The following is a 19,300-nucleotide window of genomic DNA, read 5'->3' on the forward strand; positions in this document are numbered from 1 at the left end:
GTTCCAGTACTTTGGGAAGTAATTACTCCCTCAGGATTCGACCTCCCTCCCACACCATCCCTGACTCTCACCCGCCTGGCTTTTTACTGGTTCCCCCTGGGCCCTCCCAAGCTCTCCAGGCAGATCCCTTCCCTTTACTCTTTCTTTCCCTTCTCTTTCCTTCTCCTCTTTCTTCCTTCCCCCCTCCCTTCCCTTCCCTTTTCTCCCCTTTCCCTTTCCTTCCCCTTTCCCTCCTTAGAGGCCGGGGACCAACTCCTGCCACCGTCGAAGCTGCCCCTGAGCCGCCACGCACTCCGCCGCACCCACGTGACACCCGCCGCGCTTCCCCATTGGCAGGCGGAGAGGCGCGTGACGGCCGCCGCACCCGGAAAAGGAAAGGAAAGGGGCGGTGGCGCCGTGCGGCTGGGGCGCGCGCGTGGCAGGGCACCGGCGGCGGAGGGGCTGCCGGATAGCTGCTGCTGAGGTAACCTCCCTCTTCTTCTCCTCCCGGGGCGGCGGGGGCGGCCCGGTGCGTCTTCTGGCCGGGCAGGGGGCGGCAGCAGGAGTTGCCGCCGGCTGAGCGGGGCCATGCCCAGCGCCGCATCGTTCCGGGGCTGCGCTCGTCCCGGCCCACCGTGCACTGGAAGCCGTGGGTAGCGGCCCGGGAAGCGTCGGGGCCGGGCCGCGGTGAGGCGGGCCGGGCGCGTTCACGGCGTCAGGGGAGCGGGGTGGAACGGGGGCAGCGCTGGTGCTTTCTCCCCTGTCGGCGCGGTTTGTAGCGGTGACCGAGGGTGCTGGCGCGGCCTGCGGGTCCCGGCGGCAGTGCTGGGATTTTAAGCGTAGTTGTAAGCTTGATGGAAACCGAGAAGTTGTTTGCGTTACGTTGTTTTTCGTGCTTCTTTAGGGAAGGGTGGAGGCAGCCTTCAGGCATGGTCCGTACGCAGCCTAAATACCGGTTAATCCGTAGTCTTGCTAGGAGTAAACCAGATTGGACGGGGCTTTGAGCAGCCTGGTCTAGTGGAAGGTGTCCCTGCCTGTGGCACGGGGATTGCAACAAGATGATCTTTAAGGTCCCTTCCAACCCAAACCATTCTGTGATTATGGAATAAAACACGCAAGTGTTGACGCTTGCGTTTGGTCTGCAGCCGTGGACTGCCTGCATGCTGCAAGGAGCTGTAAGGTCGACAGCTATGTTCAAATATGTAGACAACATAAACACATTTTTTTCTGAAGTGCTGAAAGCTCACCCCGCCAAAACCTGTGGGAAATTCAGGGATGGAAGGTTGGGAATTCTGATTTTTATGCGTGAACACACAATTTGTACTACCTGTTCGTTGCTAAGAGAGAAATTATAAGGCTTGTTTTTACCACAAGAAAAGCCTAACCTAGAACTTAGTTGGTACACCCTTGAGGGTGTTCTCTCCTTGTTTAGCTTGTGTTAAGAGGACTGGCTCAGGCCAAACTAAACAAAGATAAGCTCACACCTGGGGGTTGTTTACGGCCAGTGACTTCTCTGTGGTATGCAGCTTCATCTCCTGTTGCCTGAGGCCACAGCACCTGGGAAAGGTGATGAATGTGTAAGATATTTAAATAGTTGTTTGCTTACTGCATTGATACTTTTAGTAGGGTTTGTTTCGGTTAATTGTAGGTTTCTTTTGTTTAAGCAAATTATGAATATCTGTTACAGAGGAAGATGGGATCAGTTTTATGGAAACTGTTAAAATTTCATTTTTTATATTTTTGTTTCTTCTTTGGTAGAAAGAAACTGTAATGGGGAGTACAGTGTCAATCACTTTCCTTCTGTTGTTTTCCATACTAACGTGTGAAATTTATCATCATGGAGTGGAGATGGTTACTGTTGTGCATACAATGGAGAGAACTTTTCCAGAAAAGGCAGCTGGTGTTAATATTGATTTGGCAGGATTAATACAGAAGTTTCACCTTCAAGAACTCTTTCATCGTTATGGAGAAAACAACTCGCTGTCAATTGATGGATTTAAAAAACTGCTCCAGAACATAGGTATAGATAAAATGAAAAGAATTAAAATAGAACATGACCATGATCATGACCATGATCATGACCATCACCATCATAATCGTGTGCTGTTGAGTAAAACCTCTGAGAAGACTGTTTGTCCAAACCACGAATCAGATGCTAACAAAGACCACAGGAACAGTCACTCAAAGGAGCCTCATAAAATACAAAATGCAGAACATCAGCAAAACTTTGTACGCAGCAAGAACGTGGTTAGTGAAAGAACGGCGCCCTTCATCACTGCTACCACGGGTGGCCACTCTGAGTTACAGAATGTGCAACCTGGAGAAATGAAGCATGCTACTCGTCTAGGTCTGTCCAGTCCTAATACCGTTAATGTCACAGGTGGCAGCAACACAAGCTTACCTGTGAACAGCAAAGCAAATGAATCTCATGCTTCTCCGAAGGAATCAGAAAAAGGGAGTTACCTGTATTCTAAACTGAAAAACCAAAATACACAAGAGGTGAGGCTGATTGTCCCGTGTTCTTGAGAATCCAGATCTACTGGGAATGTTATTATGGCTTATTATGGTGCTTACTATTTAACTGGGTGAGTGTTTTGTGGTGTAACAGTACTTGTAGCCAAAAGCACACAAACGGTTTCCCTTGAAACTTAACCTTTTGAAGGAATGTTGTGCTATGCTCCTGAGCTCAGAGGAAAATACATATACAATCTAGTTTTTAATTTTTCTGAAAAATATGTACATACATTAAATATAAATGTACACTTTTATATATTTATGTATTTTTTAATTCTACTAAATGTGAAAACACTTTGAATTTAAAACTTGCTGTTCTGCCTTAGAGCCAGAATCTGTTGTCTTTTCCTAATGATGTGGTGAAAGTGGAAAAAAAAAAATCTAGCTAAAATACTGTCATTCTTATCAAAGCTACTTCACAAGTGCTAGATAATCCTATGGCAGATAGTGTAGAGCTGCAGGGAAGTAATAGGCACCTTCCTTTGATTCCACCCTCCCCATCTTCTTTAAGACAGTATGTGGACACCAACTGTGAAACAGATGGCTGCAAAATGTTAACTATTTTAAAATACTGCATTGCTGATAAGGTCTATAGTGCTTTAAGCAGTTTCGTTACACTATCAGATCCTTCTCCATTAAATGCTTTCAAAAGCAGGTGGCTCTCTTGGGTCTTAATTTATGCAGCCATGACAGGTAATTCATTGGGTGTTGTGTAGTTTATTGTAGGCACTGTATTCACAAGGTTACTGCATTCTGCACAGTCAGAGCAGCAGTACTTCTGTTATTTAAATGCAGCAGGACTGTAGGTCATACATTGGGAAACTTCACTGGAGGAAGCACATGCAGAGCATGTTCTGTACAAAACTTTCTGTGGTTGTCACTTCTATAAAAAGGGATTTAACCTTCTTAGTAATTCTTTATACAGCCTCTACAAACTTGATGGAAAGTGTTAGACTTTTTTTTGCTTACATGGCAAAGCATCTGACCCCTTTGTTTTGAGGAGGAGTGATAATTATGCCCCATATACTAGGACTCCCAAACTAGCTTTCTGAGCAGGATGGAGGTACAGTTCTTCCTAAATTGCTTTGTTACCTGTGTTTAATTTCTGTTGATACAGCTGTTTTCATCTGATGCATTTCAATTAAAATAGGATGTACAGGCCTCTTCGGATATATCGGGGTATTTTGGTTCTGATTAATCTTTAACATACGTCTTTCCACAGTGCTCCAGTGCATCAAAACTGATGCAGTCCCATGGAATAGGCACTCAAGTATTGTTGACTGCTACAGAATTTAGTTACCTCTGTCCAGCTCTTATTAATCAGATTGATGGCAAATACTGCATAGTCCATGCAACTAGTGAAAAAGCTGAAACTCCTCCAAAAAGTTACTCTCTGCAAATAGGTAGGTTGTGGGTTTGGTTTTTTTTTATTTTTAGCATGGAATAAAAGCTTACTGAAAACCCATTAGTGTTGGTTATAAATTTGAGAAACATGTTTCAGAATTGAAAAAAGTTTATTTTCTTTTACATTTGACCATGTGTAGAGAGAAATCTTTGTGGTGTACAATTTGTTAACATCCAGTTAATTGAATGGTCAGGAGTATTTGATAGCAGGAATGTCAAGCAAGCAATCTCACACAGCTGTTATTTATTCTTATTACTTTTTTCTTTTAAACCAGCTTGGATCGGTGGCTTTATATCCATCTCCATCATCAGTTTTCTTTCCCTGCTGGGTGTTATATTGGTACCACTGATGAATCGAGTGTTTTTCAAATTTCTCCTAAGTTTTCTTGTGGCATTGGCTGTGGGGACTTTGAGCGGAGATGCTTTCTTACATCTCCTTCCTCATGTGAGTATTAATTACTGTTTTGTTCATTATCTCTAAGCAGAGAATTTGACACCTGTCTGTACTCCTTAGTGATAATTTTAATCCTTGCTAATTAATGCCTATTTGGTGAGTCACTTCTCAGTCTTGCAAAGTAGATTATTTGATGGAAAGGTTTCCCATTTAAAACTGTATTATTCATTTTGCAGTCCTTATAGTGTAAGAACTTCCCTCATTATTCCTCTATTTACTGTTCTTAGTCATATATGGTGCTAAATCACTCTTGTTCCTTGCATGCAAGGATTTTGCATGTGTTTAGTCACTTACTGTAATGCCTACAGTTTAATGAACTTCATAGATACCAGATATCGCTCACTGTACGTTTTAATGTGCAATAGATAATCCGTTGTTTTCTGTTGGCACCCACTTATCTTGATGGCTTATTCACTGCAATTTTTTGGTTAGAATAAAACATTGCTGAAATCTGAAGAAAACATTTCTTGGTGGATTTTGAAGTTATGTGTGGACAATGAAATTGAAGTGTGATAGCTAAATTTCCACTTTTCTTTGGAGCTCTTACCTGAAAGCTGGAGCTTTTTGTCTGAGATGGGTAAAAAGGACTGCAGGTACTTTGAGACCTGCCTGTAATTTGTTAGGTTCTTTTTTCCTTTTGCTGTGTGAGGCTGTGTAAATGTAAACATGAGTGGGGGAGGTGCCCCCAATTTTTTTTATTGTGAACTTATCACTAGCCAGTAAGGAGGGGAAGAATGCCTGAGTTCCTTTAAAGAAGGAAACTAATGCCAAGTTCTTCATACAGAAACTGTAAGCTGTTTTAGATGGAAAAGTAATTGGTGTGCTTGCTGGGACTAACTGCTTAAGATGCAGTTTCCTTGATGGTGTCAGGAGTTTCTGTGGGGGCAGTTGAACGTCTTATATTGAGCAGAATGCCTGTAGCTTCTGTGAGAGGGTGAATTCCAGGCCTACTCTCAATCCCTGCAGTGCTTTTCTGTATCAGCAGACTTATTTGTAATCATTTGAGTTTGTATCTAGAGCATTTGCCCCATGAAAATTGGACTCAACTTGGGAAAAAGAATGTGAAGAATATCTTGTGTTTCTTATGTTATCAGTTCTTTTGAATATAATGACTTACCCATTTGGTTCTCCCCTTAGTCTCATGGCAACCATCACCATCACCACGAAAAAACTCTGCTTGAACAAAACAAAAGCTCTATGTTCAAACATCTTGCTTCTCAAAGTGTAGAGGAGAGTGCCAACCTGGATTCTACATGGAAGGGACTTACAGCACTTGGAGGATTATATTTCATGTTTCTAGTGGAGCATTTGATCACTTTAATAAAGCAGTTTAAAGACAAGAAGAAAAAGGTACAGAAACTATTACTTGAAGCTATAGTGCATTGCATGATTTCTGAATACACTTACAAAAAATCATTTATGAATACCGTAGATCTCTGATTTAATAGTGATTGCTGACTTGATTAGTGTTGTAATTTCATTTATATTGGTGCCACACATACTTTATGGAGTAACTTTTTGTGTGGTCCTGTTATGGAAGAGCTCTTGAGCTACTTCCTTAACCAGACATATAGTACGGGCTTGACACCAGAGTGAATTGTTTGAGCAAACAGCCATTTGCATCCTTTGTTTTAATAGTGATTTTGGAAGTTATGGTTCATTATTGACTTCTGACTTCTCAAGACTATTGCACAACTACTTGAATCGTTTTTATTATTATTTTAATTCTCATAATGGATGAAGTAAGATGAACTCATACAGTTATTGTACTGTTGAGGGAGGCCCTTGCACAAAAGGGGTAGGTGCATACATAAATTAGCATCCAACTACACTGTAGAAAGTGACTTCGTTAGATAGTGTTCATTCTGGAAATACAGTCTGCCCAGCCTCTTGTTTCTTTTCCTTCTTCACCCCTCCTCACCCCACCCCCCACCCAAAAAAAAAAAACCAAAACAAAAAGAAAACAAACCCAACAGAAACCAAACAAACAAAACTCCCAAAAACAAAAACCAACATAGCTTTTAGATTACTATGCTGGTTTCTGTTTTTTTTTATGTGGAAGGTAAATTATAATTGACTTTTGGTAGATTGTAAGTGCTGGTAACTTATCTATTACTGGTAACTGAGGTCTTTAAAGTGTAGCCAGGAATAAACAATGATGTAAAAGCTGACTCAGTATAAAATGATACAGTAAAAGTTGGTGATATATTAAATTTTGCTTGAAGAAAGTTAGTAAAGTCCTAACTACTTAGCTTAAAAATAGCTATTTTCTATGCTACCACAATGACTGATAATGTCTGGATTTATTATTAAATCAGTCACTAAGGTAACAGTCTCAGGACAGATGCCATGTAAGCTCTTGGACTTTGGTCATGAGAAGTTGTGTTGGTGTGGTTTGTACTGAAGCTAAGCTAACTGCGAGTGAGAGGATTGTTTTCCCTGTCTAGTTATATATAGTTGCCAGGAGAGGTCATAGTGAGTTCCAAGCAAAGCAAATATTTTCAGGGTCCTCTCAGCCACTGGCAATAAACTTCCTGTTAGACTAAGTATGCCCTTCTAGATACAGAGTCACTGATCACAAATTGTTGTGATACAGGCATCAGTGAGCAATGATTAGAGATTTTAGTTGGTTTTCCTTCAGTGCATTAGAAGAACCCATACTGATGTTACAATGGAAATGAGTAAGTGGAATAACTCTTACTCAGTATTTGATGTGTTCCACTTTTCAGATGAACCTGTCTGCTTTATTCCTTTTTCAAAAATGTGCAATATTTATATGTGTGAGGTTTGTGGGTTTTTTCCCCCTCCTATGGAGCCTGAGGAACCTTTTTAATCTTACTGTACTTAGCTGAGTTTCTGATGTTCCTCTTCTGTAGTCTTTATATGGCTTCCATGTTGTCCTCTTTCTGTGCAGGCTGCATAAATGTTATGAATATCATATTGCTCATGCATATCCTGAAAAATAAGTAAAATATTCATAACTACAGTATTTTCTTTTGGAATAAGAAAAAAAATGAAGATGATGGAGAAAATAAGAAGTTTTCAGCGAACGAAGAAAAGTTAGACACAGATGATCGTAAGTCTCAGTGATACTACACAGTTGTTGTTTTGTGGCAATGCTGTTTAAAAAAATGCCTGATCCATGGCATCTTATAGAGTTGCTTCTTACCATGGGTTGGGTCACTGCCTACTTGAATTCTTTTTAATACAAGACTTGTCTGTGCATTGCTATGTAAAGGACTAGTTCTATTTCCTGTTTCCCTTTAGAAAGGATTGATAGTTTGGAAGCGGTGAATTCACAATTTTGATAGGACAAGGGGTAACAGGTTAAAACTTAAACAGGGGAAGTTTAGGTTGGATATAAGGAGGAAATTCTTTCCTGTTAGGGTGGTGAGGCACTGGAATAGGTTGCCCAGGGAGGTTGTGAATGCTCCATCCCTGGCAGTGTTCAAGACCAGGTTGGACGAGGCCTTGGGTGATATGGTTTAGTGTGAGGTGTCCCTGCCCATGCTGGGGAGTTGGAACTTGATGATCTTAAGGTCCTTTCCAGCCCTAACTATTCTATGATTCTATACTATGATTCTAAACCTTAAGCCTTTTAGTTTTGGATTTAATAGCAGAAGCTGAAGTCATTTCTGAAGCACTTCTGGCTATGCCTGTTGCAAATACAGCTGTGCCTGCTGGGTACAGACTGTTAGATGTTATGTGTGTGTTCTATTATTTAGATTTCTGTATTATCTTAAGTCTGGGTTTTGTTAGAGTATTTATGACTTGAATAGTCTAAAATTTTAGAGTTTACTTGAAGTATTTGGGACTGCAAACCATCATTTTCCCCAAAATCATAGTATGAGCCAAAACATGTCTCACTAGATATGTGTTAGCTCTTGTGGCTTAAAGATGTGTTCAGTTTTTCAGAAAACTTTTTCTTTAGTTATAAAATTAATCAGTAGTGCACAGTGGGGAAAAAAAGTGTTTGTTCATTTAATCGCAAGGAAAGAATTTAGCAACTTTTAGGAGTTAGTTAAAATAACTATCCTTAGTGTGTCACTGATGGTTATGTGAGGATGTTTCCTGGTCTGTGGTGATGGCTTTATTTTTGGGTGTTTACTTTTAGGTGTTCAAACTTAAGCTCCTGTATTATGTCAATTACAGGAGTTTCCAGAATGATCTATAACGTGATCCTCTTCAGCATTCTTATTTTTCAGCCTTAAGATGAATAAATGGCATGTGCTTTCCAGACAGCAGTTTGTCATTCTGACACAGTTAAACTAACAGCCTTCATGCTGTGAAACTGAGACGTAGAGCCGTATGCTGTTGTGTTTAATTTGCACAGGATTTGAGAGTAAAAGTTTTTTCTACCTTTTTAGGAGGCATTTGTGGCCCCCTAAATGTAGGGCCTGCTTCAGTAGTAGGGATAAAAAATAAGTTTTTATTATTTTGAACTATTGGGAATTATCACAGAAATTTAATGAAGAAAAAGCTGTGGAAACTGTTGGAGGGGGGGAAGTGGGAGGAGGGAGAAGCTTCTGGTGTATCACAGAATCCTTTGGATGGGAAGGGACCTAAAAGCTCATCTATTTCCAGCTGGTGGAAGGGACACTAGACCGCGTTGCATGAAGCCCCATCCAAGCTGGCCTTGAATATTTCCATGTCTCAGCTTCTAGACTTACTAGTTTTTTCTTTACTACATTGCTTAGTCAATTTACTATATCTTTGCTTCCGAGGTGTTTTAAAAAATGCATATTTTACTCTGGGTTTTTGTAACAGGGCCTGAGGGCTACCTAGGGACAGACTCTCAAGATCCATCAACATTCATTTCTCAGCAGCCAACCGTACAAGAAGAAGAAGAAGTGATGATAGCTCATTCTCATCAAGAAGAGGCTGAAAATGAATATGTGTCCAGGGGCTGTAGAAACAAATGTCATTCTCACTTACATGATACTCTGGGACAGACAGATCATCTTAGTCATCATCACCATGACTACCATCACATTCTACATCACCATCATCATCAGAACCATCATCCCCACAGTCACAGTCAACGCTACTCACGTGAAGAACTGAAGGATGCAGGAATAGCAACTTTGGCATGGATGGTGATTATGGGAGATGGACTACATAATTTTAGTGATGGCCTAGCAATTGGTAAGTGTGGGCTTGGATACTGCAGCTTTTTTGTATGTAAAGACATCAAAATCTTCTTGCTGTTACTTATCTCTTTCTTAGGAACATAACTAATTAACAGTGGATCTTTGAAGCCTGAGCTATTTACCTCATAGCTGCTGTGAATGAATAAGAAAAATCTCCAGTTTAACAACCTGTATATCAGTGGCAGATTAAACAATTTATGTGCTTACAGCTATGTTTCTTTAGGAAGACTATAAACTGTGCTATATTTCCTGCTTTTAGCAAAGTTAAAGCTAATGTTTTTCAAAACTAAAGCTAGGCTTATAAAAAGTATTTAGGACTTAGAGCTGACTTTATTTCAGTGTCTGTAAGTGCTCAGCAATATTTTGTGAGACTAGCTTGTCTTCTTAGTCACATATAAAGTAACTGTGGTTTTTCTACTTCAGTCAGGCCACTAGTATCATTGGCTTCCTTTATTTCTTTCTCTTCCATCTTCACTTGTTACATAGCAAAGTCAGGTTCCATACTTTGCACATGTGGCTTTGCCTATGATGGGCACTAGTTACACACAGAATCACAGAATGGTTTGGGTTGGAAAGGACCTTAAGATCATCTGGTTCCAACCCCTCTGTCATAGGCAGGGACACCTCCCATTTAGACCATGCTGCTCAAAGCCCTCTCAAACCTGGCCTTGAACACTGCAGGGGTGGGGCATTTACCACTTCTTTGGGCAGCCTGTTCTGGTTCCTCACCACCCTCACAGTAAAGAACTTCTTCCTTCTATCTAACCTAAACTTCCCCTGTTTAAGTTTTGACCAACCCATCTCCCCTTGTCCCACTGCTGCAGTCCCTCATGAAAAATCTCTCTCTGGCATCCTTGTTGGGCCCCTTCAGACACTGGAAGGCTGCTATGAGGTCTCTGCACAGCCTGCTCTTCTCCAGGCTGAACAGCCCCAGTTTTCTAAGCCTGTCTATATGGGAGGTGCTCAAGCCTCCTTATCCTCTATACTTGCTCCAGCAGCTCCATGATCTTCTCTGTTGAGGGCACCAGGACTGTACACAATACTCCAAGTGAGGTCTCACAAGAGCTGAGTAGAGGGGCAGGATCACCTTCTTTGACTTCCTGGTCACACTCCTTTTGATGCAGCCCAGGGTACAGTTGGCTTTATGGGCCATTTTTTGTTTCCCCAGAGCACGGAGAGTGGGACCCTCTCACCAGAGCATGGTGAGTATGGAGGTGGGACCCTGTTTTCAACCTGCTTTAGCCTGAAAATCAATCCAGTAGATTAGGCTACACATGTGTGATTTTTGTGCTGTGATAGGTACATGTATGTTCATCTTTACTGTAAGATGAATTTGGTCTAAGGCATAGTGTTCTCTAAAGTGCTTTTATGCTTCTGCATAGGAGTCTAGTCATGTCCATATTTTCAGATCCTACTGTCTACTGAAGAGGAGCATTGCAGTTCTTGTGCTTGTACTAACCTTCAGAGAAGGTCTGTGCTGCTTTTTGTATTCTAAGAATGTGAGAGTAGGCCATTAGTTGGTAGGACAGAAATTAGCTATTACCTGTCAGAAACTGAATCATGGAGGAGATATCAATAAAGTTATATGTTGCCTTTATGCAGACTTTTTGATTAAGAGGGGCTATATCAATTAGAATGTAGCATAAGTAGATTGCTTCAGATGCTCAGTGTGCTGTTCTGTCCCAAAACAGGCTCAGTCTCTTGGAAAAGTATTTAAAACATTTGTCTTTTTAAAAGTTATACTCTACTCAAAATCTTGTTCTTAAAGTTGAGGTGTTTGGTTTTTTGGTTTGATTTTTTTCTTTTAATTTAAACTAGTATAAACTAATACAAATTATTTTTTGATATGAGTATAAACTATTTTACTTCTAAATAGACATTTTTTAATGTCCCTGTTTTTTCCCCTTGCATGCTGTAGTTCAGTCTTTTTTGATAATTCTTCAATGAAAATATTTCTTTAGCACAAAAATAACATTGAATATTATGTTTTGGCCTTCTGTGTGGGAAGTCAGGTTTGAAAATTCCCTTGTTTTTTTTTCTAAGAGAGCTAGACTACAGGTATTTTACATTGAAAATGCTAAAGTAAGTTACAGAAAAAGTCAAATCGGTAATCTTCAGTTCTTGTGCTAGTCTTTCATAACCTTGACTTTAGTATATAAGACTAATCTTTGCCAGTATTGGATTCATTTCTAGCTTGTATCGCATACTGAGGTCAGTTCATCAGTATCAGTTTTTTTCTGTAACTTTTATTGTTGAAACAAGTTCATTCTTGTTTGAGGAGAAACCCCAATAACAATTTTCTCTCACAGTAGTATTTGCAGTTGTTCAGACTCAGTCAATTCAAAGTAAAATGTGAAAAGAGACTTTCTGATTTAATCTCATTTCTGATGAAAGTTGCAGCATGAAATGTAAATTTCTTGGCTGATCAGTAGTGAAAATGTGCATACAAATGACACACAGTCAATTACCCCCTAGCATTAGGTAGATATGGGAAGGAGCTATGACTTTATAGTGATGAAGGGAAAAGTATGAGGAGGGGTAACAAAGGCTTATTGAACAAGTGTGAACTACAGCTTTTAGACATCCTGCTGTGTAGCTTGTTCAGACTAATGGAAATGGGTTTCTTTCAGTTCTGGGTATGTTCACAACATCAAAATGATCTGAAAATGCCAATACTACTTGTATAGTGTTTTACCTATATTTACATTTAGATGTGAATGCTCCTGTGAAGATAGCTTTAGCCAGAGTAATCCTTCAGTTCACTAATTTCATGTGATTTGTTATCCATAACTTCCCTCAGTTCTGTTGTTTGTTTTTTTTTTCTCAAGTATCTTGTGCTAATCATGTAGGAATAAGATTTTTAAAAGTGCTTATTTTTCTATTAAAGCATGGAACGGTTGCATCTGACTAATTTGTCAGGAACTATCTTCTGTGATTCAGACTTTTCTGCGTAGCTTCAATAAATAACTAAACTGCAGAATGCTACCCTTACATATATTTTTTTTCTTTAGCTTTTCTTTGAGAGAACTGATGTCTTAAAATTGTATTTTAAGACACTGTTAAATCAGTTTCTCCAGAGGGGATAATAGCAGATAAGTATTTCAACTTGTCAGTGTTTCAAGACATCTTTTTAGCAGTGAAAAAGATGATATTTCTGTTGTTTAGATTACCTGCTACAAGTGGGGACAGAGGGGTTCTCCCTGTTGCCAGGCTTCACTCTTTTTGAAATTTTACTGTTTCAGGTGGTCATGTTTCCTTATTGAGTGCTGCTTTGGTCCTGCTTTCATCTTTAGTCTGAGACTTAGTTCTGTAGAATCCCTTCTAAACACTCTCTCAATATCCTGTTATTATCCTTCATACAGAGCTGTCTGTATCTCCTTCACTGCTGCTGTTACTACTGCATGGAGGAGCACCAGTCATTTCTTCCAGGTGAAACCTGGATAGCAGTGTAAACCCCCAGGATTTACATCTGGATAGAGACTGCTGGCCTACTTGTGGGTGATGACCTCAGCAAATTGAGGGGATTGTCTGCTCTGGTCTTGCTGCCATTGTAGCTCTTACTCTGTGAGCAGTACTAGTGGGTCTCATGTGTGCCAACTATGTATGACATGGCCTTGAGCCTCTTTGCTTATCGGTAGCACCCTGTTTGCTGGCATGCTTCTGGTAGTGGATGAAGAGGAAGCTGGACACAGTTCTGCTGCACCTATTGGAGAGGCCTTTCATGCAGCTGGTGACCTCTTGTCCTGTATGAGATGTCTCAGCTCTTCACCCCTACTGTGTGCTGCTTCCTCCTGAGAAAAATAGCAAGCAACAGGAGTGGGGAAAACAAGAAAAACTACTTGGACTAGTTTAAGGGTTTCTTGTGTGGGCTTGTTTCCTCCATTTAAAGTATGATAGTTCACTTATGTGCAAGCTGCCTAGAATTCACTATCTTTCACTCCTGATTTCATGTGACCTCTCTTGCTGTTGGCTTCCCTTTTTCTGGTGCCTGACTCTTAAAAGCAGTTGAGCTGCTGCCTTCTCTTTGTTTCCTTAAAAAAAAGTCTTTTCTGACAGTATTTCCGTTTTTTTGTTTTTTGTTTTTTTTGAGAGGGTTGTGATATTAAAGGGTGTTGGGCTTAGGTCAGAAATAAGATAATGAAATTTGCTTTACTTCAAGTGGATGATTCTGAAGGAGGATTTTGAAACTTAGGAGTCCTAAACAACAACTGTTCAGCTGAAGTTTAAATGCTTCCATAAGCATAAATAAAATTTGAGTGAAATTGATGTCCTGATTTGATACAAGCAAATGCAGCAATGGTTTGGCACTTGATGTCTGAATATGCAGTAATGTTCTTATTGTTTTCTCCCCCCCTTGTCTCTTTATAGGAGCAGCCTTTACTGAAGGGTTATCTAGTGGTTTAAGCACTTCTGTGGCTGTATTTTGCCATGAATTACCTCATGAGCTAGGTAAGACCCCAGTATTTCCATATGCTGTAGGTATAGGTACTCACAGATGTACTTTGGAGAATTTTAAGTGACTTTATTCTGTGGCACAGTAAAATTTGATCAGAAAACTTTGTGTCAGATCGTCTACTCAGGGGTACTTTTAAGAATTAACACAGTCTTCTAGTTAATTGAATTAATCTTTAAAAAAAAATCTAAATTCGGTTACTTTGTGTGAATTTTCTGCCCTCCAGTAATAACTGATTTTATAAATGGGGGGGAAGGCAGACAGCAGTGCAAAAATAACTTAGTAATCTTGTAAGATGAGAACTCATGAATACTCCAGGAGTTACCTGTGGATGAAAACTTTTTGTCCCTGTTGTAGGAGATTTTGCTGTACTTCTAAAAGCTGGTATGACTGTCAAACAAGCTGTGCTTTATAATGCTCTGTCAGCTATGCTGGCCTACCTTGGGATGGCGACTGGGATCCTCATCGGTCATTATGCAGACAATGTTTCCATGTGGATATTTGCACTTACAGCTGGTTTGTTCATGTATGTGGCTCTTGTGGATATGGTAAGTGTCTAGACCTACTTGAATTGTATATAACGCAGTTCAAGAATTAATGCTAATTAAATTTTGAGCTCAGCTTTTTAGGCACTTGAGGATGCTGATTAGTATGCAGCATAAGTGTTCAGTTACATGTTCAGGTGGAAGATGGCTTTTGTTTAGTTTACTGTAGGTACAAAGATTTTCTCCCTCAGTTGTTAAATAGAAGCAGTTAACAGCAGGAGTAAAAAAAATGCTTCAGACAGTGGCTAGTTAGCAGGTAGTCAGTAAGCAAGTGGCACACTATCTGCACCACTAAATATGCTTCAACTTCTGCATTAAATTATTACTGTTTATTGGCATAAAGACAGAATTATATTAAACTATACCTCAGAAGTATGTTTGTACAGAAGTACAAAGTACTTGGTGGATAGTTAGCATATCTTAGCTTTTGTCTTAAGAACAGAATTCTTTGTGTGGCTTGATTACATCAGTTGGTAAATAGTCATATCCTGAGTAAATGGCTGGCTTAGGACATCAGCATAATTACCATGAAAACAGTAATTGGAACATTACAGATTCTGTGTCTAAATATGAAAGTAGCCTCTGATAATACTGGTCATGTTGAGTGACACTTAATTCAAGGAGTAATAGTAATGTAGTCAACAGGAAAGACCAGAGGAGTGAGGCTCTGCTACCTCATGCCTCATGGCTGAGGAACTGGGTTTGAAGTAACTTTATTTTGAAAGCATTTAACACTTTCTTGTTTGTTTAGGTACCTGAAATGCTCCACAATGATGCCAGTGATCATGGATGTAGCCGCTGGGGATACTTCCTGTTACAGAATGCTGGGATTCTGTTGGGTTTTGGAATAATGCTGCTTATCTCTGTATTTGAACATAAGATTGTTTTCAGTATTAACTTGTAATCCTGTTTGCCAGGAAGAGAGCTTGGTGTTAAATTATATGTGGTAGGCTTTTTTTCTATTAAATTCCCTAGTGGAGAGGTACGGTTGATATAGACTAGATATTTTTATTGTTGTGCTGTTATTCCTTCTCCCCTGATAGAAACATAGGGTTGATTTTTTTGTTTGTTTGGGATTTTTTATTATTTTTTTAATTTAGGATTTAGCATTGCATTATGGTACTGTGGAAAGCTGTACTTGGTAAAACATGCTGAAGGTGCCAAAGCTATTAAAGGAGTATTGGCTGCAGGGTTAAGGTTTGTGTTGTGGTTCAGCTTTTAGTAAATTTATTTACTGTATGTAATTATATTTTTTTATTTCAGGGTTTTGTTGGTTTAAAGTAGTAAAATGACAGGTTTTATTTTAGCACAATCAAAATCAGTGGACACAAAACACAGTGAGCAGTGTAAAACGAGATGTAATGTGTAGTGTGTGTTTATATTGGTAGAAACTTATCTCTTCTGCATCCACTTAGTTTACACTGAGTGGCAGATGAGTCAACTCCATCCTTTTTGTGGTGGTTCTTCTCTCAGTAGCTTGTGGGATCTTTGTGTCTTATTCTAGCTGGTTTCTACTCCAAACAAAGTGTTTACTTTTTCCATCCCTTCTGATCAGTTATTAGACCATAAAAGCATAGCTCTGGCTCCAATATATGTGAATTCCATCAAAGAGACTTAAAGTAGTGCTGTATCCCACTTAATGCTGCCTGAAATGGCAAAGTTATATTAAAGTCTGATATCAAGGGGAGGAGTGCTACAGGCTGAGACAGTCATTTACTACAACAGGTTCCTTAACTAAAGCATTGATTTACTTTGGGAAGTAGCTTGAGCAGAGTAGGAGAGCTGATGATTTAAGTGTGATTGCACACAAACCTGTGCTTACAAAAAACAGTTATGGTCTTTGCAACAACTAAAGCTGAGAAATCCTAAATAAGAAAATTGCTTTGGGAGCATATATAGGGAAGCAGCATGTTAATTGTAAGCATATACATAAGTATGTAGTTCAAGCTTAATGTTTTAATTACCCTGAAAGTAAGTGAAGGAAGGAGAAGGCTTAAAAAGGCAATGGCAAAATAAATAAATTCTGCATTTGCAGAGAGTATTGCCATGGTACAGTAGACCTTTGCTATGTTTCTGCAGAATCTCCTTGATCACCCATCTGGTGCTCTTTTTACTCTTATAGCAATAGTATTCTAATTTTTCTGAGGAAAATTAGTAGTAGCTGTGAGTATGATAAAAATGGAGATTGATCTATATATCTGCCCATTGCTTCTCTGTCTTCTATGCTCTTAAACTGTTAGTTTGAACTCTGAAGAGAAAGTAACTTGTATTTTTTTTTTTAGTCTACATTCTTATGATACTTATGCCCTTCTGCTATGTTAACTTCTTGACTGTTGCAGCTAAACTCTGTCTAAAACATACCTGTTGATATTCATCTTTCCTTTCCTACCTCTAGTGCTTGAATACCATAATCTTTGGCTTACCAAAAGCTGTTTTGTTTCAGATATGTACAGCACTGTTTTCTTCAGGAAAACAAGTAAGTTCAAACCAGCTACAGTGACCACCATGCTGACACACATACATACACAAAGCATGTCAAAAATGGAATTTTTCATACCTTGACTGCTTAGTTTTTCTGTACTGATCTTGCATCCTGGCAGTCCCACCTCATTCCAGATCTCTTAAAATATGGCTGGTTTTCTTCTTGGAGGTCTCTTCCTGATGTCTCTTCATTGCAGATGAACGTGTTGCCCTTTGGAGTGGTCTGATTTGTGCCTGACCTGTCTAAATGAGTCTTGCCTTTCTGGTGTCATGGTGCTGATCTCCCTTGGAGCTCATGTGCCTCAGTTTGTTCTCCAGTGCTGCTCCTCATGAGCAAGATATGTTCCTGGGCAAAAAAATAATCGGTGAGACTTTTCCCCCTCTTTCTTCCCAAACCTCTCGTCACAGTTCTGTTTTGCTGAGATGTGTCTGAGGTGCAACCTCACTGCATCCTAATGGGTTTTGTAGGGTTTGGGCACTGTGTTTACGAGTGGTCTGGTAAACCCCCATAAATTGAGAGTGCTTTAACCTATGGATCATTTGCCTTCTGTCCCACATCTTCAGCTCTTTCAGATGTCAGGTATGCTCTGTCTCCTTGGTCATGAGTACTTCTTAGTACATCAGACTTCTGTTTGTGTGCTGGATATGACACAGCAAGAAGGCATGTGACCTAGGGTTGCACAAGAGATTTTAAGATAGATGATTAAATGATGGAGGTAAATCTACTAATTTCAGTCAGTGTTTCACTGGGTTCCTGGCCAGCTTTTGATGTAATCGGCTGACACTGAAATATCTGCATATAAAAACACATTGCTAATGTAACAACATGACAAATTGCCTTTAGAGCTCAATAGCCTGGACACAAGCACATCAGTGATCTTCAGTCTTTGGAGAGAGTTCTGGGATGGACAGCTGTCCAGACTAAAACCTCCTGTAGGCTTGTGCCAGTGATATGACAGAAGTTTAGTTGTTTTGTGGTTTGGTTTTGATTTTTTTTTTTTTTTCCCTTTGTCAGCCTTATAAAGTAGAATCTGCATCTGTTGCAATGTACTTGTCATTGAAAATATTCCTGGTTTGGCAAACTGGTGGGGCAAAGCCTCTAGGCAGCTCTTTACTTTTATGCATCTCTTTTTCTGCAGCAGTGTGTCATGTGCCTCGCTGTCTCTGTTTTGTGTATCTCTCTGTTAATAATGGTACAGACCTTAATTTTATATGCTGTTACAGCTGCCTTATCTAATCCCTGTGCTAGATGTTGGGAAATAGAGTAGGCAGATAGGGCTGGAATCAAAATTTGGTTTTTTTTTGTTTAGGGTTTTGTTTTTTGTTGTTTGTGTGTTTTTTTGTGTGTTTTTTTTTCTTACCTGCTTTCCTAGTGGTTTTGGCATGTGCTTGTACAGAAACTGTGTCTGTAGTTAACTATGTGCAGTGAGAGCCAAACCAGAGGTGCCCAAGTTCTCACCTGCCTGGGCTCAACCTGTGGGGTTGAGGTTTCTTTCCCTTTGTGGACAAGGTGCTGGGAGTGATGCTGATTTTGTTGTGGGAATGCAGCTCAGTTTTGCTTGTATAAAATACGGTCAAGCTTAACACTGAATCCACAGAGGCTCTCCTCCTGCCTGAACTGAGTGACCAGAAACATTACAGTTTCCTGTGGATAAACTGGGTGATTGTTTGCCACAAACAGGAAACAAGATGATGTTTTCATGAAACATGTTTTTATTTAAAATACCTTTTTGGTACATATATGTGCACTGTAGTTATGACTGTATTGCTGTGTACTAGAGAAAATAAATCACTGAACCAAAGGCTGGGTTTGGAGTGTTTTCCTCGCTGGTTTAGTTCATAAGACCATAGACTCAGGTAGGTTGGGAAAGACCTTTAAGGTCATCAAGTCCAACTATGAGTGCAGGACTGCCTCAGCTACCACTGGACTATATCGAGGCCCTCATCTACAGTTTTGAACGCTTCCAGGGGTGCTGCTTCTACCCCGTCCCTGGTCAGCTTGTTTCATTGCCTGAGCACTCTTTCTGTGAAGCTTTTTTTCCTAATATTCAGTCTAAACCTCTGGCACAGCTTGTCCTATCAGTTGTTACTTGGGCAAAGAGACTACATCATCCTTTCACATAGTTGTAAAGAGCAATAAGGTGCCCCCTGATCCTCCTTTTCTACAGACCAAATACGCCCTGTTCTCTCAGCCGTTCCTCATCAGACTTGTGCTCCAGGCTCTTCACCTTACGGCCGGTTACATCTCTCACTTGCCTTCTCAGAATAAATATGTAAGCTGTTACTTCCTCACAGTAAACCGGGCTGCCCAGCGAAGAAC

The 19,300-nt window shown here is 40.0% G+C and overlaps 2 protein-coding genes across 2 annotated transcripts in view; both read left to right on the top strand.

Annotated features, from left to right (window-relative positions):
* LOC130606589 (dynein axonemal heavy chain 5-like) overlaps positions 1-19,300 on the top strand; it is a 459,050-nt gene that overhangs the window by 343,421 nt on the left and 96,329 nt on the right. The window lies entirely within an intron of this gene.
* SLC39A6 (solute carrier family 39 member 6) lies at positions 1,742-15,540 on the top strand. Its single transcript, XM_057423093.1, has 9 exons — positions 1,742-2,478; positions 3,716-3,896; positions 4,173-4,342; positions 5,489-5,701; positions 7,358-7,427; positions 9,119-9,496; positions 13,870-13,950; positions 14,312-14,502; positions 15,251-15,540. The coding sequence occupies exons 1-9, from the start codon at positions 1,750-1,752 to the stop codon at positions 15,401-15,403; spliced, it is 2,166 nt and encodes a 721-aa protein (XP_057279076.1). The 5' UTR covers positions 1,742-1,749; the 3' UTR covers positions 15,404-15,540.

Source organism: Pezoporus wallicus, unplaced genomic scaffold, assembly GCF_028554395.1.
Source record: "Pezoporus wallicus isolate ANWC-B61680 ecotype Strahan unplaced genomic scaffold, APGP_CSIRO_Pwel_v1 contig_749, whole genome shotgun sequence".
Lineage (NCBI taxonomy): Eukaryota > Metazoa > Chordata > Aves > Psittaciformes > Psittacidae > Pezoporus > Pezoporus wallicus.